The 22,480-nt window shown below is 40.0% G+C and overlaps 1 protein-coding gene across 1 annotated transcript; it reads left to right on the forward strand.

Moving 5' to 3' along the window:
* Window positions 1–6,752: 6,752 nt before the first annotated feature.
* tyrobp (transmembrane immune signaling adaptor TYROBP) lies at window positions 6,753–22,221 on the forward strand. The gene is made up of 5 exons (XM_062962409.1): window positions 6,753–6,994; window positions 15,414–15,431; window positions 17,682–17,819; window positions 21,695–21,729; window positions 21,918–22,221. The coding sequence occupies exons 1-5, from the start codon at window positions 6,934–6,936 to the stop codon at window positions 21,981–21,983; spliced, it is 318 nt and encodes a 105-aa protein (XP_062818479.1). The 5' UTR covers window positions 6,753–6,933; the 3' UTR covers window positions 21,984–22,221.
* Window positions 22,222–22,480: the final 259 nt, after the last annotated feature.

The following is a 22,480-nucleotide window of genomic DNA, read 5'->3' on the forward strand; positions in this document are numbered from 1 at the left end:
TTAAAACGGGAAGCCCGCACCCAGCTCGACACGAAAAAAAGACTTACACCAAATGCAAAACTCTATTAAACAATTCTTGATATGTATTAATAAGTAATTTTGGGTCACATCAACACTCACTTAGCTTAGTGTTGAATCAACCTCATTGTAGCTAGTTATTGTGACCTCCCTCTCCTCAAGTTAGATACATTTTTCTAGCTCAGGTCTCATCTCCAAAATATCTCATTATGTACACAACACATATGCAAATACAGTAGAGTCTCACTTATCCAACATAAACGGGCCAGCAGAACGTTGGATAAGTGAATATGTTGGATAATAAGGAGGGATTAAGGAAAAACCTATTAAACATCAAATTAGGTTATGATTTTACAAATTAAGCACCAAAACATCATGTTATACAACAAATTTGACAGAAAAAGTAGTTCAATATGCAGTAATGCTATGTAGTAATTACTGTATTTACGAATTTAGCACCAAAATTTTATGATGTTCTGAAAACATTGACTACAAAAATGCGTTGGATAATCCAGAATGTTGGATAAGTGAGTGTTGGATAAGTGAGACTCTACTGTACAGATCTTTCAAAATTCTCAAAAACCCACAATCCAAAATTATTTTTGGTCCTAAACATTTTAGGTAAGGAATACTCAACTATATTCAACTGAGATTATAAAGAAACTGAACATTCATGCTCTATTCAACATCCTTATAAATTCAGTTGAATAGAGGGCACCCTTATCTAATTTTCAGATGACACCAAATTGAAAGGGACAATTAATATCCCAGACGATGGAACCAGAATCCAAAATTACCTTACCAGATTAGAGAGCTCGGCCAAAACTAACAAAATGAATTTCATCAAGGAGAAATGTAAGGCACTATATATTTGAGAAGGAAAAAAAATGAAATGTACAGATGTAGGATGAGATCTAGGAGATCTTGGAGTCTTAATCAAACATAAGCTGAACATGAATCAAATGCCTAGTCTACTTTGCCTAGACCTCACCTGGAATCGTGAGTCCAGTTCTGGGTTCCACAACTCAAGAAGGATGTTGAGAAGCTGAAACTTTGTCCAGAGGAGTGTGACCAAAACGGTCAACTCTCTTGAAGTCGGTGCTTCTACTATATAAGGAGTACCTTGGGGGTGGTTGTGTTTAACTTTAAGACAAGCAGATTAAGAGCTAATACGATAACATGTTTAAATATTTGAAATGATGTTATGTTGAAGATGGAGCAAGTTTGTTATCTGCTGCTTTAATGATTAGGACACTGAGCAATAGATTCAATCTCCCGGAAAAGATATTCCACGTAAAGTCTAGAAAGACCATCTGATGGTAAGAGTTGTTAAACCATAGAATATGTTGTGTTGAGGTGTGGTGATGTAGCCTTCTCTAAATGTTTTTAAACAAAGACTGGATGACCATATCTTGGGAATGTTTTGGTGGTGTGCTCCTCTATGGGAGAATGGGGTTGGACTGGATTGCCTTTGTGATCTATTCAACTTTATGATTCTATTCATAATACAGTTGGTGTTCATGGAAAGCTGGGAGTCTGGACGTGGGAGTCCACTGCCTCTCCATCAGTCCCAAATACCCTCAAATCCCTCATCATTTCTGTTATACCGACATGCTGCTGACCCCCTCACCCCCTCTCAAGAAAACATAACCTAATACATCATTGTTACACCCCAAGTCAGCGTGAGCACTTGAAAACCAGACAAGAGCCAATATAACACACAATATCTTTATTAAAGCAATTATATATCCAAAGGAAAATAGGTATAGAGTCTGAGTAAGGAATAGTTCTTTTTAGAAAGTCAATTGTAGTTCCAAATGGGTGAAGGAAAAAGTCCAATATTAATTGTAATATTGTAATATTGTAATTGTATATACCTCCTGTGTTTCTCTCCCCAACATGTATTCTGTAGACCCTGTTCCCCATGGTTTTATTCTTATCTCTTCTTACTCCGAGTTTTTAACCTTGTGTCCATGCGGCCCGCCCTTGTTATGTTATGCTACGTTCTGCTTTTTTGTTCTGTATTGTGTAGTGTTATTGTTGCATTGTTTAATTGCATTCTGATATGTTGTTTTTATATTTTGTCTATTGTATTGTCTTGGGCATGGCCCCATGTGAGCCGCCCCGAGTCCCCGTTGGGGAGATGGTGGCGGGGTATAAATAAAGTTTTATTATTATTATTATTATTATAATCCACAATGAGAATTCGATCTCTCCAAGGAAGATAGATTGTCCAAAGATTGAGTCTGTAGAACAGAGTTGCAATAAGCAAAGTTCAGGTCCACTAAAAATACTTCATAATAACCCAAGGTAGCAAGGTAACAAGGCTTAGATGAATCTTGAATCAGGAACAAGGAAACAACTGGATTGAAGTCGAGGTCTACTTGAGAGTCGCGGCACGGCAACGGCCCGACTGGAACTGGAAACTTGGCATGGAAACAAACAGGAGCTGGAAACTGGAATCCTCTCTCGAGGAAGAGTAAAGTTGACACCGCAAGAAAGCTACTGGGTGAAACACTTTTAACAGATTTCTGACTGTCCACAATTAGGGAGTATGAACTCCCAAAACTTTCTCATGGGAACACTAACTATTATCCCATCTGTTCACTAATCTCTGGCTCCGGCAGACCCCTTGTTTTGCACTTCACTCTCTGGTCACAAAATCTCTATGATTAAAACTCGCATTCTCAGGCGTATCAACAACATCTGCCTCTATCAGCGAGGATAGAGTAGAAGAATCCTCCCCGATTAGTGAGTCTCTAAAGTCCATCTTTCCAGGCACCTGCAGCTGCAGAGACCCCTGCATAGAGGGGGAAATATTAGTGCAATCCTCAAAATCATCTGTATCAAAGTTCATGTCCTGAATCACTGCAGGCCCTGGTGCCATGGCTGGCTGGGATCTAACAATCATATTCATCTGGAGAAGAGACTATGCCTCTCAACTGTGTTGCCCAAATAATGATTGTGCCTATTATCATAGCATTTCAGTGTTATCATTCCAAGTACTACCTAGAACAGGGGTCCTCAAACTTTTAAAGCAGAGGGCCGGTCCAAAATCCTTGAGACTGTTGAGGGGCCGAATTATCATTTGGGGGGGAAAAACGAACAAATTCCTATGCACACTGCACATATCTTATTTGTAGTGCAAAACAACAACAATAACAATGAAAGAACAATACAATATTTAAAAATGAAAATAATTTTAACCAACATAAACATATCAGGATTTCAATAGGAAGTATGGGCCTGCTTCTGGCCAATGAGATAGTCAGGTTAATTAGGATTGTTGTTGTTGTTGTGTGTCTTCAAGTCATTTCAGACTTTGGGAGAGCCTAAGTCCAAAATTATTTATTTATTCATTTACTACATTTATTTCCCACCCTTCTCACCCCAAAGGGAACTCAGAGCAGCTGTATGTACATACAATATATTTTATTATTAGCATAGCACAATATTAGCATTATACTATATTGAACTATACCACTGTACTGTATTATTACATGTAATATATAACATATAATTAATATTATTATATGATATTATTGTTAGTATTTATTGTATAAAATGATAATATTATTATCAATATTATATGTATATACAATATATTATATTATTAAAACTGATATAAAAATATTATATTATAAATGAAGGCGGGGCCAGGTAAATTACCTTGGAGGGCCGCATCTGGCCCCCGGGCCTTAGTTTGAGGACCCCTGACCTAGAACATAGGCCGCACCTTGGCTCACTTCAGCTGGCTCTTATGTAGTTTAATGTCTGGATCTGGACAAATGCTACTCTTCAGATGTAACAAAGAAAACTGTGGCCATTCTTGTCTCAATTGATAGCTGTTAGTTAATGGAAGCAAGCAAACACCCACTGCTGATGCCGCCAAATGCTAATACCAAACTCAGTCCTACAGGAATGGGTCAGACAATGGTCAGCAAAGCTCACTATCACAGCAGAAAAGTCTTTCATAATACCTGTTCGGCAGGCACACCTCAATAAGCTGACAGTATTATAGCAGACAAGTAATTCCATGCAGCCGTAATTAAGGTGGCCCTTTTTCTGCTCTCATTTATTATCATGATCAACAGTCCCATTTCCTTGCTTGAAAGAACTGGCTTCCAACTCTGAAACTGGTCTGCCCAGCTAATCAATCTCCCTTGGTGTTTAGCAAGAAAGGGGGAAGCAACCCCCTGCCTGCCACCACCAGCTGGAAAGTGTCATACAGCCATTCAGAATATGACTGTCTGTAAATTTTATCTCAGCACGACTGCTTTAGACCTGACTGTAATAAATGTTGGCTGACAATACTGTTAATCCATGTGTCTCTGCCCCGTTCCTTGAGGTGCCAGAGTACAGTTCATTCTTGACTAACAAATTTTAGCATTCCCTAAATGTTGTTCTTGCCCAATGAGCCAAAAGAAAAACAGCAAAGATAATTTCTGTGCTGTAATCAAAGTGCTTCATCTTCATTGTTACATTCTGCCCATGTGGCAAAAACAAAAGTGGGCTCTGCAGCGAGCCATTTCTTATTGTTTTATGAAGTTTCCTTTCCCCTGTCAATAATAATAATAATAATAATAATAATAATAATAATAATAATAATAATAATAATAATAATAATAATAATAATAATATTTTATACCCCGCCCCATCTCCCCGAAGGGACTCGGAGCGGCTTACATGGGGCCAAGCCCGAACATCAACAATATAAAAACAAAGCAATAAAACAAATGAATCAACAACAACAATAAAACAATAAAACAGGTAATAAAATCTATATATATAAAAGGGTAATGAAATTTCGGCCTAGGACAAAACAACAAAACTACCCATCCCAGAAACACTAAACTTGGCAGCACAATCCCTTATCCATGCCTCTACATTCATACAACAGCTCCAGCTACTCCAGAAAACGGCCAGGCTTTGAGACTGCAAGGCTATTCACTGCTACTCCGCCTGCCCAACAAAGGATTGTCATATGCCACAGCAACGTGTGGCCGGGAAAAGCTAGTCACATATAAATATAATGATAAAATCTACCCACTTTATGGAGCCCCTGGTGGCACACTGACTTAAACTGCTGAGCTGCTGAATTTGCTGGTTCGAATCCGGGGAGCTGGATGAGCTCCTGCTGTTAGCCCCAGCTTCTGCCAACCTAGCAGTTTGAAAACATGCAAATGTGAGTAGATCAGTAGGTACTGCTCCGGCGAGAAAGTAACAGCACTTCAAGCAGTCACATGACCTTGGAGGTGTCTATGGACACCACCAGCTCTTCTGCTTAGAAATGGAGATGAGCACCAACCTCCAGAGTCGGACACAGCTAGACTTAATGTCAAGGGGAAACCTTTGCTTTTTACTTTACCTTTACCTACCCACTTTATATCGCTTGTTTCCTTCATTCTTTCCTGAACACCAGTTCCTTAGTCTATTTGTAATTTTTTTTAAATTACAAATATTGTCCTTTTTAGGGGCTATCCAAACCAGGAAATAAATCATTATTCTGCCTTAAAATCTGCCTTAAATTCACCCCATTGGTACTTATAATATATTGTAAAGGTAAAGGTAAAGGTTTCCCCTGACGTTAAGTCCAGTCATGTCTGACTCTGGGGGTTGGTGCTCATCTCAATTTCTAAGCCGAAGAGCCAACGTTGTCCGTAGACACCTCCAAGGTCATGTGGCCGGCATGACTACATGGAGTGCCGTTACCTTCCTGCCAGAGCGGTACCTATTGATCTACTCACATTTGCATGTGTTCGAACTGCTAGGTTGGCAGGAGCGGGAGCTAACAGCGGGTGCTCATTCCGCTTCCGGGATTTGAACCTAGGACCTTTTGATCCACAAGTTCAGCAGCTCAGCGCATTAACGCACTGAACCACCGGAGGCTCCCATAATATATTGTACTGAAATTGTATTGTTAGTCATGTCTGAATTCATATCAACCCAACTTTTTCCTTCTCCTTGAGGTTGATGCTCCATTCCCAGCCAAAACTAGCCAAAAGGTCAATAATGAGAAGGTTGATTGGGACAATACTTCACCATCGAGATCGCGTGGCTGGATGTCTTATTCTGACCAAAGCCTTTGAATGCTGGACCTCAGAGCAAGCAATTGGTGGGGCTGTGCCAAAAGTGCTTGAACAAATAGGGAGTCTGGAAAGGCAGCAATAGTGGCCACAGGGAGCAAGAAATCTTAAGCACAAAGGAGAAAAAGAACATCAACACTAAGGAGCCTGATCAATCCACTCACTACTAATGTCAGGTTTAGCTCAGCTGGGAAACAGGTTGCAACACAAAGGAAGAGGGGGAAATGTTTTGTTCTGTTCGGAGCCTCAGTCATTGTCTTCCCAGCCAACCACAGTTCTTTTTTAATTCATGGTATTTCTGGTTCCTTCCAGCTCTGATTCAGCATCACAAATATGGTTAAATCTGCAGAGATTCAGCCCCTGATGTTAAGAGTTCAAACACTCACAGATTAATGACCCTGTCAATTTTGCTTTCTCCCATATTTGCCTTGTTAAAAAAATCTTGAATTTAATAACAATATTAGTGATGGGTTTTTTTTTTTGTTACGAAAACATAAACCAGACAAAATGATCATCGATTGCTAGGGTGGTGTAATGGAAGAACGATGATTAGGAGCTACAGTGCCTTTTATTTCTGGATCTAGACTCACTTCCGCTGGGGAAGTACGGCACTGGCCACCATCTGATCTCGCCCCATGACATCTCCCTTCCTCTTTTTGAGGTTTCCTGTTCAGAGCTATTTCCATTTCTTCAGTCTTGCTCTTCAGCAGGATACTATTCCTGTCTCACGGGTCCAGGCTTCCCACACCTTTGGAAGCACAATATCAGGGCTTCCTTAGCCAGAGACATTTTGAGTATCAGCTCTGTACCTGGTTTGGGAGCCTTTGTGATGGACCAACTAAGAATCCCAATCCTCCATATTCTCCTGGACTTGGCTTGGGTACAGCTGGGTGAGTTGAATCAAATATTTCTTCCTCTATCTTTGGTCTCCTTGCAACTTTGGATTTTTCCCTGAGCCCTCATCATTCCCCTATCTAAGATTGGCCATTGAACAGCCATTTCCTTGTGTTTTGTCTTGTATCGTTATATTTGCCTTTTTTGTTTTAAAACATTGGAATTGAACTTTTCAGAATTAAAAACTAAGGAACAGTGGTAGTACGGCAAGTTGGGAGTTACAAAAGTATGTGGCAGTATGATCATGGGACCACGAATTGAAAAATTAAACATTAGTCATTGAAATATCAATCGTTGAGCCATAATAGAAAACTATTAAGCAAGCTCTATGTAAAAACAATTTAGGTTGAACCTTTTTCTTATATGTTAAGAGTAGAAAGGAGTAGTTAGTTGATGATATGTTACATTAACAGGATATTTTGATAACGTAACGTACAGTAGAGTCTCACTTATCCAAGCTAAACGGGCCGGCAGAAGCTTGGATAAGCAAATATCTTGGATAATAAGGAGGGATTAAGGAAAAGCCTATTAACATCAAATTAGGTTATGATTTTACAAATTAAGCACCAAAACTTCATGTTATATAACAAATTTGACAGAAAAAGTAGTTCAATACGCAGTAATGTTATGTTTTAATTACTGTATTTACGAATTTAGCACCAAAATATCACAATATATTGAAAACATTGACTACAAAAATGGCTTGGATTATCCAGAGGCTTGGATAAGTGAGACTCTACTGTATTACCATGTTACCATTATCAGAATATTCTAGTAACATATTACCATTACCAGAATATTCTTGTAATGTTTAATTTGCTTTTTCATAGCATTGCTAAGAACTTAAAAACTATACAGCTTCTAAATTTTTCCTTCATTTAGAATACAGTAGAGTGTCACTTATCCATGCTAAACGGGCCAGCAGAAGCTTAGATAAGCAAATATCTTGGATAATAAGGAGGGATTAAGGAAAAGCCTATTAAACATCAAATTAGGTTATGATTTTACAAATTAAGCACCAAAACATCACGTTATACAACAAATTTGACAGAAAAAGCAGTTCAATCCGCGGTAATGTTATGTTGTAATTACTGTATTTATGAATTTAGCACCAAAATATCACGATATATTGGAAACATTGACTACAAAAATGGCTTGGATAATCCAGAAACTTGGATAAGCGAGGCTTGGATACGTGAGACTCTACTGTACTTGTGAGTTAATAGGGCGCTACCTCATTTTGGCCTTATAGTCAACCTCTACTCTTTTGGCCTTATTTTGGACTTTTGGTCAACCTGTAAACTTTATTTATAGATACTGTGTTTGTTCCTAGCAGGCTTCTCCAGCTTCTGGTAGCCAATGGTGGAAAGGAAAAGCCATTCTCTGAAAACCTGTAAGCTCCTTGGTGCCCATCATAGCAAGCAATAATTCTATCTGCTCTACATAGTTGTACCAATATGATTCTGCTCTGGATCTCTCCTGCAGAATCCTAGGTTTTGTAGTTTAGTGTATTTAGGACCTCTCCTCCAGTGCTCTAGTCTGCTAACTTGAACCACAGAAGTAGACATCTCTAACAGAGAATTACACATCTTTGTGGACCAACTGATCAACCACCATCTAAACCATGACAGGACATCATGGAGGGGTCTCCTTTCACAGTCACTGTCTCTCCACTCCTTAGGATGAATCGGGTTCAACTGGTGATCTAAAAATGCCTGATTTGAGTGAAATGGACAGATTCTAAAATGGCAGGGTTCTACATGCATTTTTCTACAAGATCTAATATCCAAGTTTTTGCATCCTGTTTTTTCTTCCCTGCTCCATATCTCCAAACATTGAGAACTCAGCTAGAGTCAGTCTACTAAATTATGGTTAGGAATTGTACAGCTTTCCAACAAATGTTATTGGACTGTAACACAGCATTTCTCAGTGTTGGCTCTACTTCCTAAGGATGCTGGGAGGGTCAGTTTAACCACATTCGGAGGCCAACATAACTCCCACTTTTGGACTAGATCAGTGGTTCTCAACCTGTGGGTCCAAAGATGTTTTGGCCTTCAACTCCCAGAAATCCTGATAAACTGACTGGGATTTCTGGGAGTTATAGGCCAAAATACCTGGGGACCCACAGGTTGAGAACCACTGGACTAGATGAAAAGATGCCACAGGCAGGAATGGATTTAAATCATGCTATCCCAGATGTAGATGGCCTCCTTTCATTGTCCTTCATATATTTGCTTTGGGACAATGGTTGAAACCATGAAGGTACCTGAGATTGTGGGTCTATGGCTTCCACTAGCCATAGTTAACTTAGCCAATGAGAATTGCGGTCCAACAAAATCTGGAAATATGATATATCCCCTCTATGCCAACAGATTGGTCAATCCAGTCCATGTCTTATCAAAAGTGATTAACCTAAAGTAGAAACAGAGATCAGCACTTCAAATTACTACTGTGATACTTTGTTTTAACCTAGCATAGATTCACCATACCAGTGATATGGTTGCCATAATTCACCACGTTTTGGAGAGCTACACCATTCACACCCCAGCATTAATAACTGGGATAGGTGGGATAGATAAATGATCTTCAATTTCCCAATTGAAATAGCAGGGAGGGGAATCCTAGATTTTGTAGAAAGACATGAGATAAACAAGGAAAGGCCCTCTGGTATCAGAGAAGAGGTGTTGTGAAAAATCATCTTGGCTTTTCAAATATGAGTTGTAATCTTATGGTATGTCAAAGTCTTTTCATTATCACCTAGGCTCGAAATCCAGGGTTTTCTTGAACTATTGAGCAAAGAAAGGGAAGATTATCTGCAAGGTCAGCCCAACACCAACTTTAATCCTCAGCATCCACTCCCTCTTTTCTGATCTAGCCACCAGGATCTAGGCCTTGTAACTCCTATCACAAGAAAACTATCCTGGCTTTTGAAGTGTGGGTTGTAATTGTGTAAAGTGCCTTTTCCATCACCAAATAGGCTCTAAATCCAGGATTTACGTGAGATACCAAGCAAAGAATGGGATAATTATCTTTGGGATCAACCAAACACCAAATCATAATCTCAAGCAACATGCTAAGGTTCCTAAACATATACGCCTAAGCTCTCTCTTATTGTTGGCCTACCAGGAGGTAAATTACAATTCAAAGTGCTGGTTACAGTAGAGTCTCACTTATCCAACATAAACGGGCCGGCAGAAGATTGGATAAGCGAAAATGTTGGATAATAAGGAGGGGTGAAGGAAAGGCCTATTAAATGTCAAATTACATTATGATTTTACAAATTAAGCACCAAAACATCATATTTTGCAACAAATCACTAGAAAAGACAGTTCAATAGACGGTAACGTTATGTAGTAATTATTTTATTTACAAATTTAGCACCAAAACATCACAATGTATTGAAAACATTGGCTACAAAAACATTGACTACTAACAAATTTATTACAAATAAAGATAGAATTGCATAAAATGAACTTACAGTAACAACATCATTGAAATTTAAATCCGTAAAACATTCAGTCCTTGCTGCCTAGAGAAAGAACTGTGGATCTGGGCGGGAGGCAGACTGCGTTGGATAATCCAGAACATTGATAAGCGAATGTTGGATAAGTGAGACTCTACTGTATAATCTATAAAGCTCTATATGGTTCAGACTATATTATTATTATTATTATTCCTTGCCCACCTCTCCTTATGGCTCAAGGAGGTTACCACATTGCTAAAAAATTGGGGGGTTTGCTATGATACATAAATTTGTTCTAGGTACTTTCCCAAGCTATTTTTAAACAGTATTATTCAACATCTTGATTGGCATTTTGAACAGAATTTTCCAGCTTTTATGCTGTTCATTTACTAATCTTAAGATTCCCCACTAACCTGTCCCTGCAAAAAAAAAAAAAAAAAAAAAAAAAAGGAGCGAGAAAGTAATGAAAAGCAAAGAGTAATGGCATGAGATTTACTTTTAATGCTGCAAAAACAATGGCAATTAATCATCTTCCTAAAACTCTTGGAAGAAATTACTTTGAAAAAGAAGCTTTCCAGGCTATGGAATATTGTACCAGTCCCAGTCATATTTATGAAAAGAGATTTGCTGGTTTTCCATATTAGAAAAACTGGGAAGCACCAGTCTATAGTCTCTCCATGTGTATTACAGTAGAGTTTCACTTATCCAATATTCACTTATCCAACGTTCTGGATTATCCAACGCATTTTTGTAATCAATGTTTTCAATACATCGTGATATTTTGGTGCTAAATTCATAAATACAGTAATTACTACATAGCATTACTGCTATGTATTGAACTACTTTTTCTGTCAAATTGGTTATCTAACATGATGTTTTGATGCTTCATTTGTAAAATCATAACCTTATTTGATGTTTAATAGGCTTTTCCTTAATCCCTCTTTATTATCCAACATATTCACTTATCCAACATTCTGCCGGCCCGTTTATGTTGGATAAGTGAGACTCTACTGTATATCCAATCCTTTTCACCCCATCAAATGGTATCAAAACTGCATTCACGGTTCTCCTTTCATCCTATATCCTTTCCCAAAAAAAAAACCCTATGCAGTGTGGTGGAAGTGGACAGATAGCGACTGGTCCAAGGTCGTCCAGTAGGTTTCATAGCTCTCTAGGAATGAGAATACAGATCTTCGGGGTCCCAGTTTAACATTATGCAACACTGTTTGTCCAATGATTACAGTAATGGTGGCAATATAATTGCAACACTTATCCCCTGAGTTTTGTCTCCAGCAGCTGATAAACAGAGTGATATGCAGCTTTAGATAATGATACTATTTGTCACGCGCTCCGGCTGAGCTTGGGGAATTATATCTCTTCTTGGAGACTTGTCTCTTAAAAGTGACACATTATTTACGGCCAAAAACAAAAGGTGCCACTGGAGACCTGTGATCGTATCTCCTTGAAAAAAAAAAATCTCTCTCGCATGTAAGCTACTTTGGTGGAGTGCTGTGTGAATCTGTGTGTTCACTTTGATCAAAACATTCATGCTTTTTGACCCATATCCTTCTTGCAATTTTTGTGGTCTAAATTTATTTCCCCGAGGCTGCTATCAGAGCCTCCTGCTCCTCCACCACAACCCCAAAAACCTGGTTCCAACAATAGTGTCAGTTGAGAAAGGTATAACACAGTGGGAAAGCAAAGGCAGAACTTGGAAATATTTTTAGGATTATACTAAAAAAAATGCCCCAGCCAGAGTAATCAGTGATCATGTTGACTGATGGGTTGGAATTCTTAGTTGCACGTATTTTAATTTTTACCAAATATCAAATTTTTACCAAATGCTTGGGGCTTCATCATTCTTGTGTGCCTTCATGTCATTTTTTATTTATGGCGACTAATTCCTGGCAAGAATTCTCTAGAGAGGATTTGCCATTACTTTCCTATGTGCTTTCCTTAAAGTCTCGTATGTTTTCAGAGCCAAGCATAGATCCAAGCCCTGGTCTCTAGGTCCTCTTCTAGCACCTAGCACCCAAACCACTCCACCATGCTGGTTTTTATAAATCAGTGGTTCCCAGCCTGTGGTCCATGGACCACCAGTGGTCCTCAAGAACTAAAATATGGTCCACGGCCTCACTGTTACTACACCATTGCAATGAGAGCAACTGGTTTCACAAAACCCTCTTATAGCACCAAGGCAACAGTGATGTCGGGAAAGGAGAGGCTGACTATTCATGAAAGGCATGACAACAAGCCTCCTGACTGCTGCTTCTCCTCCCCCCACCCCCGAGTGGAGATGTTCCATGTGCCTTGCTGTCTTTCTTTTTAGGCCTGTTCCTGAGGTTAGTTAGGGTGCTGATTCAGATAACTTCATTGGATAGACCACATTAGCTCTGCTGATGCTGCTCAGTCATTTAGTCGTCTCCAACTCTTCGTGACCTCATGGACCAGTCCACGCCAGAGCTCCCTGTTGGCCATCACCGCCCCCAGTTCCTTCAAGGTCAAGCCATCGTGATCTTTTCCAAGCTTTCCTGTCTCCTCATGATGTGGTCAAAATACTTCAGCTTTGCCTCTAATATCCTTCCCTCCAGTGAGCAGCCATTGGGCATTATTTCCTGGAGGATCATCAGCTCTAGATTATTTAATATGGTTTTCTGTGAGCGAGCAGATGGCGACTCCTGAATGGCATATGTTCTGCATCAGAAATTAGAGCTGATGTGGTCTACCCAATGCAATTTTCTGAATCAGCACCCCAAATAATCTAACTGAAGCTAAAGTTGACCAAAAACTGATTTGTAACCCTTTTGATACTAATGTTGGAGAGTGGTCCCTGGTCAAAGTGGTCCCTGTTCAAAAAAGGTTTGGGAACCACTGTTGTAAATGGACTTGTGTGTGCACAAAACTGAATTTGGTAGTTTTGCATGTGCACAAAATTGAATGGAGTTGTTTTTGAGGGCTATATTCACCAAGGAGCTGCCATGACATTGTAGGAATATCAATTGCACAACAGTAGCCCATTGTGGAGTGACTGATGCACCATATAGCCAAACATCCAGTGGTAGCAATGCGCATCCAGACACTGATGAAAAAATACTAGTTCCATAATAGAATCCTTGTTTATCAAGAGTCCCCAATGCATATTTGTTTGTATTCTACAGTATATTGCCCCTTTTCTGACAAAGATGTGTCAAGCATTTATCTTTAAATGCTATTTCCTTCCTGAAAAAAGAATATATGTGACAAACTACATAAAGACAATTAATCACATGCTATTCTCTTATACCTATTCCATGTTCTTAACAAGGATATTTTAACGTAATGATTTTCCAAATCAACATTTTGCCTTGTTTTTTATCATTAGGGATTGTCCCAGCTTGGCAACCCTAGCCATAGTTGCCTTGACCTGATACGCAAGATGGAGTGTTGAGCCAAATCTAGTGAGAACTCTGGGCTCAAAATTGATGAGAAATCTATAGGGCAATATAGAATAGATTTCAAATGTTTGAAGCTACCATCGTGTTGCAGTCTTCTTTTGCAGTGGATGTTGTGGAAGAGATAAATCAGGCAGGGGGAGATATTTTCATCCCTTTAGAGAAGACTAGCTGTGCCCTGCCACGTGTTGCTGTGGCGAAGTATGGTGGTATGAGAAATAAAGTATTGAGGAATTGGTGGTAGTTAAGGTAAAGGGTAAACGTTTTCCCCTGACTCTGGGGGTTGGTGCTCATCTCCATTTCTAAGCCGAAGAGCCGGCGTTGTCCGTAGACTCGTCCAAGGTCAGGTGGGATGACTGCATGGAGCGGCGTTACCTTCCCACCGGAGCAGTACCTATTGATGCACTCACATTTGTATGTTTTTGAACTTCTGGGTTGGTAGAAGCTGGGGCTAACAGTGGGGGCTCTCTCTGCTCCCCCAATTCAAACCTTTCGGTCCAGAAGTTCAGTAGCTCAGCGCTTTAACACGCTGCGCCATAAGGGGATATTATTTCCTAAAGGTTGTGAATATACAATATTTCTGATTGTTTTTTTTGTCTGTTGGAGGCAAGTATGAATGCTGCAATTAGGAAAAATGATTAGGATGTAACAATTATTGCTCTCCCTCTAATTAGGACTTTATTTTTCTTTTCTTTTTGTTGTATCAACCTAGAAGCGTGGATGATGGGTTGTGTTGTCAAATTTCGAGGTTGGAGGGCCTGTAGTTTTGCTGTTTTGTCCGGTGCCCTGATTCCATCACTCTTTTATATATAGAGATTTCAAAGCAGAGGAGGTATAGAAAACAGGCAACAAAAGTGAAAATCCACACTGCCCCTTTCTACCTTCCCAGAGGCCAGAGTCAAATCAATTTTTCATTCCTCCTATACTGTCCTAATTCAAAGATTGAAAAAGTTGGCAGGTCCCAGAGAGCAGACCTATTCTTGTTATTCAATAATTTTTAATCTCTTCCTTTAATTAAACATGCTGTTTTGTGCATTCGAATCATTTTCAACCTGTTGTAGGGCTTTCTTAGCAAGATTTGTTCCAAGGAGGTTGACCATTGCCTGTGACTTCCCCAATAATAATAATAATAATAAAAACTTTATTTATACCCTGCCACCATCTCCCCGTGGGGACTCGGGGCGGCTTACATTGGGCAGAGGCCCAAACAACATAAGGACAAAATATAAGCAACGTAATACAATCACAATATAAAACAGATAAAATAGTAATGCAATATATTAATTAAAACAACAATACAGGATAAAAAATTACATTAAAAACACATAAAAAGTAAGTTTGCAGAGTTGAGCAGGAATTTGAACCCTGGTCTGCCATAATCCTATTCAACACTTGTACTGCTGCACTATACTGATGCTCTTTTTAATCAGATATGGTTCCGGTGGAAATAAATTGTGGGAGTCAGCAATTTGAAATGTGCCCGCTCAATAATGAGCTAACTTTCATTTCTTTTTCTTGTAGGAGCTGCCCAACAGAGAGGTAAGAGCCTACCTGTGGTGACATTTTCAATATTTTATACTATTAACTTTGGAAATCATGGCAGGAATAGAGTGGGGGCTTTCAAACTTCGATGAACTGTTTTGTAGATTTCTCGGGAATGCTCCCAGATTTTGGCATGTCCTGCAAAGGGAAACTAAGCGAGTTTCTCCCACCTTATCATTATGGCATCATTGTTGAGGAAAGCTTTTGATAATTGTCTGCTGGAGAATGGGAATTCTCCCCAGTTGGGGCTTGTATTTTATTTAGTGGTGTGTTTTATAATTGTGTTTTTAATGTAAATCTTATTTATTCATTTATTTTCATGTATGTATTCTATCAAAATGTGTATATCCCATCTTATATCTGAAGATGTCAAGGTGGCAGAACTGCCAGATATTAGGACCTGGGGTTTGAGATCTCCAGAAACCAGACGAGAAAGGAGGGTGCAATGTTACTTGGCAGGCAGAGGGAAATGCTTTGTGCAAACCTTCTGCTCAGAGCGCTTCCACGCAGTTCTAAAACCCATTCCAAAACAGGTTCTAGTCTACACCCACCCACCCAAACCCTGGGCTTTCCAGTGGAGTGGCTACATGCCACCCTAATTGAAATCGGGATGGTATGAAGCCACCCCGAAGCCCCCAATTTCCCCCGAAAACGTACTTTAGAAGTTCCCTGGCCACCATAACGTTTCTCCTTGCATCCTCCTAGTGCAAGAAAATGATGCCTGAGGAGATAGGGGTGAGGAAGAAAATCCCTTCTTGCCCCTCTCCCCTGGTCTCCCTGAGTGTCATTTTCTCACACCAGGAGGATGTGAGTAGAAGCTTTATGGTGGTCAGGGACCTTTTTTTGTAAGTTTTAGGGGGAAATTGGGGGCTAGAGGGAGGGAGTGGGAGGGCTGTGGAGACTGAAATCCAATGTCACAGAATGCGACCCCATCCCCACATACCCAAAACCTTCTTAGACCAGGCCTTTGGGAAGCTCAGACCTAATGAGGTACAGTAAAGTTCGGTTTATTCGACATAAACGGGCGGGCCGAATGTCGAATAACTGAATCTGACGGATAATAGGGAGGCCCTATTATCCAGCAAGCCGGTTGAAGGAAGTGCCCCGTGCATGTTGCTAGGTAGATAGCAAGCTACCTAACAACGCTCAGGGGTGCTTCTTAAGCCGAGTGCTCACCGCTCCACCCCTTGGGAAGCGCCCGTGCGTGTTGCTAGGTAGTTTGCTATCTACCTAGCAACGCGCACAGGCGCCTCCCAAGGGGCAGAGCAGCGAGCACTCAGCTTAGCGAAGCGCCCGTGCGCGTTGCTAGGTAGCTTGTTATCTACCTAGCAACATGCACGGGCGCTTCTCTGCTCACCGCCCTGCCTCTTGGGAGGTGCCTGTGCGCGTTGCTAGGTAGATAGCAAGCTACCTAGCAACGTGCATGAGCACCTCCCAAGGGGCCTGGGACGTCAGATAATACGGAGTGTCGGTTAACCGGAAGTCGGTTAACCGGAACTCTACTGTATTTAATTAATTCGTTTTTACCAGAGGCGTCATTTGGACTCCTTTGGTAAAAACTCGCATTTTAGGCCTGTCTGGATGGGCCCTCAGTTAGGAGATCAGGAGAAGGAGCTAGCTACAATTTGAAAGGTTTAATTGATTTAGAAAGATATTTGCTAATCTACCGTTAATTGCCCATAAAGCTACTAGTAAATCCAGATCTACTTTCTGCCCACCTGGATTATAAAGTGAACAAAGAAATGCTAAGGGAATATGGAATGATGAAATGTTTGTTTAGCCTATGCAGCTGTTGCTCCTATATTTAAAACTGAGCAGATGCAATTTGAAGTTTCAGTTCTTTGCTTGTTCCTCCTCCAAATGGATTCTCTAAACAAGAACTCACAAAACTCTTTGGTTTCTACTTTCAATCACAACACTGAGATTTTTTTTAAATGCATTTGTTCCATATGATGTCCCATTTTCAGACAGAACAGAACACCCCTCTTGTCTCCTATCCAGACTGCTAACAATATCACACTTGCGTCCTTTCAATAAAGTTGAGTCAAACTGCATTAATTCTACAGTGTAGCTGCCAACCTTATGTGAGACCCAAACTATCACAAGCACTTCTCCCCAGTCCAAGGAGGACAAACATAACTATTTATTTTGCAACCTTTTGATAATGCCCCAGTCTCTCAGTCTACTTCATTCCACCTAACAATAGAGCCAGGAATGCTTCTCCTATATCTGTATATTTCTTTTCAGACTGTGGCGACTGCTACCATCTCAGTCCAGGTGCCATCGCTGGTGTAGTTCTGGGAGATTTGCTCTTGACTTTGCTGATAGCTTTGGCTGTATACTACGTGTCCAGCTGCATCTACCAACGTCAGTCATCCAGCCTTGGTGAGGACAGTTCTTCTTTTGGTCTCCCTTATATATTTGGCCTCTGTGTGGGTGTATCCCAGATATTTTATCAGTACAATTGCCATAGATCCATCTTATGCAATTGTGGAGATACTGTCAAGAGAGCTCTAGTCTAGTGGTTCTCAACCTATGATTCTCCAAATGTTTGGGACTTCAACTTTCAGGGTTCTTGGATCTAGGGCCATGCTGGCTAGAACTTCTGGAAGCTAATGTCCATATCATCTGGGGGACCAAAAATGGAGAGCTGCTCCTCTAGTCATCTTACCTCAGCAGAGAATTCTAAGTATGTTCAGTATCTGTTGAAAGCTCAGCTAGAAAAGAGAGTTGAAGCACAATAAACTTAAAGGGAGGGTGGCTGGGAATATGCTGCAACAGTATGTTGCAAGTGCTACTTGTTTTTGCTTTGCTTTTATTTATTTATTTATTTTGTTTGTTTGTTTTTGTGTCAGGAGCAACTTGAAAAACTGCAAGTCGCTTCTGATGTAAGAGAATTGGCCGTCTGCAAAGACGTTGCCCAGGGGATGCCTGGATGTTTTTTGATGTTTTACCATCCTTGTGAGAGGCTTCTCTCATGTCCCCACATGGAGAGCTGGAGCTGACAGATGGAGCTCACCCGCTCTCCCCTGATTCAAACCGGCAACCTTCAGGTCAGCAACCCAACTTTCAGATCAGCAGTCCTGCCAGCACTAGGGTTTAACCTGTTGAGCCATCAAGGGCTCTAGTAAAGGCATATAGTACAGACTTAAATATTCAAAGGGCACCAGGTCTTGGAAACTGATCTTAGAAACTAAGAGTCATCCCTGATTAATACTTGGATGGAAGATCTCCAATAAATATCAGGTGCTGTAAATGATCTTTCAGAGGAAGAAACTGGCTAAACCACCTTTAAGGATTCTTTGCATAAGAAAACCCTATGAAACTCATGGAGTCACCACAAGTTGACAGGCAATTTGAAGACACATATACACACTGAAAGACAACAGTACTACATGTGCCTTCCTGTTTGGTTCTCATGGGTTGCAAATATGGGCTTTGCCTGCCGTCTTTAACCACAGCTTTGAACTGCGTCATAGCTTCTTGAGTCATGGCGAAGTAATTGTTATTTCCTCCTGCAGAGGATTTCTCATTTTTGTTCTTCTTTGGCTCATACTAGGAAGAGTTTGAAAACGGTACTTCTCAATTGTTTAATGACCCAATGGGTTCCATGACATGGGTTTCATGACCCATTGACTGATCGGGTAAATGCAGGCCAGAAGTCTCCATTAACACAGGTCACAGGATACTCTGAGGCTTCCCCAGAAATCCAGAGTAAACCATGATTTTGGGCACATGTAAGCAGCTGTGTTGCTTCCTATTCAGGATGTGGTCACAACTATTTACACCACAATCCCACTTTCCCCAAACAAGACAGCCCAGCGACAGGGGATGGCACCTACCTTGTTCCATGACCAAAATAAAAGTTTACTTACTTACCTTGTTCCATTGATTTGGCATTTGTAATGCCCACCAGACCTCAATTTGTTGAATCATTGGCACAGAATCTGTGGATACAGAGAGCTGACTGTATATAGAAAAAATGGACATGTATCAGAAAGCGAAATGTGGAGGAGAAAGAATAGCATACAGGCAGTCCCCAAGTTACGAAGAAGATAGATTCTGTATGTTTGTTCTTAAGCTGAATTTATATGTTACTTGTAACAGATACTTTTTAAAATGTAACTCCAGCCAAATAGATAGATAGATAGATAGATAGATAGATAGATAGATAGATAGATAGATAGATAGACAGACAGATATATATATTCACCCATCTTTGGGTAGCATAGGGAAAGGTTAACATCCCTGTAGTGTTTGTGTTACTCTCTATACCCATGTTCAGAAGATTTCACCTGTAAGAATTGGGTTTTTTTAAAAAATATCATTTTTATTGTAAGTTTTGAAAGTAACTTTATACAATTCTTATTGCGACAACATTCATCTTTTATGAATACGATAAAAATGATTAAACAGTAAATACAGACTGTGTGAAGGGGGAGAGGGGTAGGGAAGGGGGAGGGTGGGAGGGGGGTAATTGATCAGAGAAAGTGTGGACAGGTCAAGAGCAAATAAGTGGGTGGAAGAAAAGGAGAAAAAAGAGAAATTACACACACACACACCATACATGGGGATAATACATATATACAGTTGCTATACTGATTCTATTACTTCCTGAGCCCTTGATGTGGCTCAATTTCATTTTCTTTTAATCCATATATTTTCTCCTCTGTAATCGTATCGTCTACAATACATTTACTTTATAGTTTTACCCTGGTGATATTCAATAGTCAAGCTTAATATAAATAGTTTTTTTCTCTTTTTATAAATCTATATATATAAAAGGGTAATGAAATTTCAGCCTAGGACAAAACAACAAAACTACACATCCCAGAAACACTAAACTTGGCAGCACAACCCCTCATCCATGCCTCTACGTTCATACAACAAAAAGAAAATAAAAATAAAATCCTAATTAGCGGGAGAGGAATAATTGTTTTTATCCAATTGCTGCCAGTTAAAGGCTAAGATCCGCCCACTTGGTCTCCTAGCAACCCACTCAGCCCAGGGGACAGGCAGAGTTAGGCCTCACTTAGGCCTCTTCCCCACTGCCTATGAAATACAGATTATCTTATTTGAACTGGATTATATGGCAGTGTAGTCTCAAGGCCCTTCCACACAGCTATATAACCCATTTATAATCTTATATTATCTGCTTTGAACTGGATTAGCTTGACTCCACACTGCCATATAATCCACTTCAGTGTGCAGTCGGACACAACTGGACTTAATGTCAGGAGAAAACCTTTACCCTTTACCTTAACTACCACCAATTCCTCAATACTTTATTTCCCATACCACCATACTTCGCCACAGTAACGCGTGGCCGGGCACAGCTAGTACTCTATAAATGGTTTCCAATTCGTTGCATTTTTTAATGTCCTGTCCTGAGCCATTTTTTGTGTCAGTAGGTCCATGTTCATTATATCTAACGCTTTACTGAGCCATTTTTTAGTATTGGGTACTTCTTCAGCTTTCCATTTCTGTGCCAGTACTATTCTTGCCACAGTAGTCAAGTAGAATATTATCTTATCAGTGTTTGTGTCTATAAGAGGATCAGTAATTCCTAATAAAAAACATTCTGGCTTGAATTCAAACTGCTTCTGAAGAATCTTTATTATTTCTTTATACACCTCATACCAATTTTTTAAAATCTTTTTACACTCCCACCACATATGGATGAAGGTACCGCTGTTCTTTCCACATTTCCAGCACTTATTCATTGTTTTCCCTTTGTTATATTTTGCCAGCTTGTTCGGAGTCAGGTACCACATATAAAACATTTTATACCAATTCTCCTTGATCTCCATAGCATACACATATCTTAATTTCTTTACCCAGATCTCTTCCCATTGACTCATGTGAATTGTATGGCCTATTACTCTAGCCCATTTTATCATGACTTCCTTTACTTGTTCTTCTTCTAATGCCCAGGTTAGTAGTTGTTTGTATATTATTTTTATTAGTTTAGAATTGGATTTTGAAAAATTTGGCATGTTGTGGAAACAGGGATTGGTGATAAGGCTTCAGTGGAGACACTTTCCCCTCTTTCTGAGAGGTAGATTTCTTCCACTTCCTGTTGTTTCACCCCTGTTCTTGACTAGGAGTCATATGTAAGTCGGAGGTTTGTAATTTGGGGTATGTCTGTACACATGTTGTCTTTTCCTTTGCCACATTTTGGAGATTTTCTCACAGTGTGGTAGGAAACAGACCACATCTCTTTCACACAACAACCTTTCTCTTCTCTTTTTTCTTTGCAGACACAAAGAAGACTCAACATGAGTCCCACTATGAGGTGAGTATGACAAAGATGTGATCCCTGACCTTGTTCCTCCAAATGCAATGCTAGCTTTGACAACTGGTGTTGCATCTTGGGGAACTAACTATGACAGCCACCATCTCAGAGTAGAACCGAGCAGAATAGAACCGTATTTGTAAACAGTACAAATATGTCTTCACTCTCTTCTCTTTCTTACGTCACAGGAACTTCAAGCACACAGACTGGATGTTTACAGTGACATAAAGAATCCTGGAGCCATGTACAGATAGTCCCCTACGCTTTCTACTCCTCTTTTGTGCTTCAAAGTAGACACTTGAGAATACAAAATATCTCCTCTTGAAGATTCCTATTCAAAAGATGTCTTTCTACAACAAGCCTTTAACAGTGAACTTTTTTTAGTCTATGTAACTTCCTCCAAATAGACAATCTGCTTTGGTTTAGGTCTGTCGCTTTAATCATTGTACATATTGCAGAGTGAGTAAAACCATATGATTGAATGCAACATAATATGGAATTCATCATTGTACGAATTGCAGTGTGAGTAAAACCATATGATTAGTTAATAATAATAATAATAACTGGAAAAACTCAGCCGCTATCAGGACCTCAAGATTGAACTTCAAAGACTCTGGCAGAAACCAGTGCAGGTGGTCCCAGTGGTGATCGGCATACTGGGTGTCATGCCAAAAGATCTCAGCCGGCATTTGGAAACAATAGACATTGACAAAATTACGATCTGCCAACTGCAAAAGGCCACCCTACTGGG

Source organism: Anolis carolinensis, unplaced genomic scaffold (assembly GCF_035594765.1).
Source record: "Anolis carolinensis isolate JA03-04 unplaced genomic scaffold, rAnoCar3.1.pri scaffold_10, whole genome shotgun sequence".
Taxonomy (NCBI): domain Eukaryota; kingdom Metazoa; phylum Chordata; class Lepidosauria; order Squamata; family Dactyloidae; genus Anolis; species Anolis carolinensis.

Excerpts from the sequence above, each read along its gene's own strand:
- tyrobp (XM_062962409.1), top strand. The coding sequence starts at position 6,934 with ATGGACCAACTAAGAATCCCAATCCTCCATATTCTCCTGGACTTGGCT. Across the intron at positions 17,820-21,694 it reads ACGTCAGTCATCCAGCCTTG|ACACAAAGAAGACTCAACAT; the intron begins GTGAGGACAGTT and ends TTTTCTTTGCAG. Across the intron at positions 21,730-21,917 it reads AACATGAGTCCCACTATGAG|GAACTTCAAGCACACAGACT; the intron begins GTGAGTATGACA and ends CTTACGTCACAG.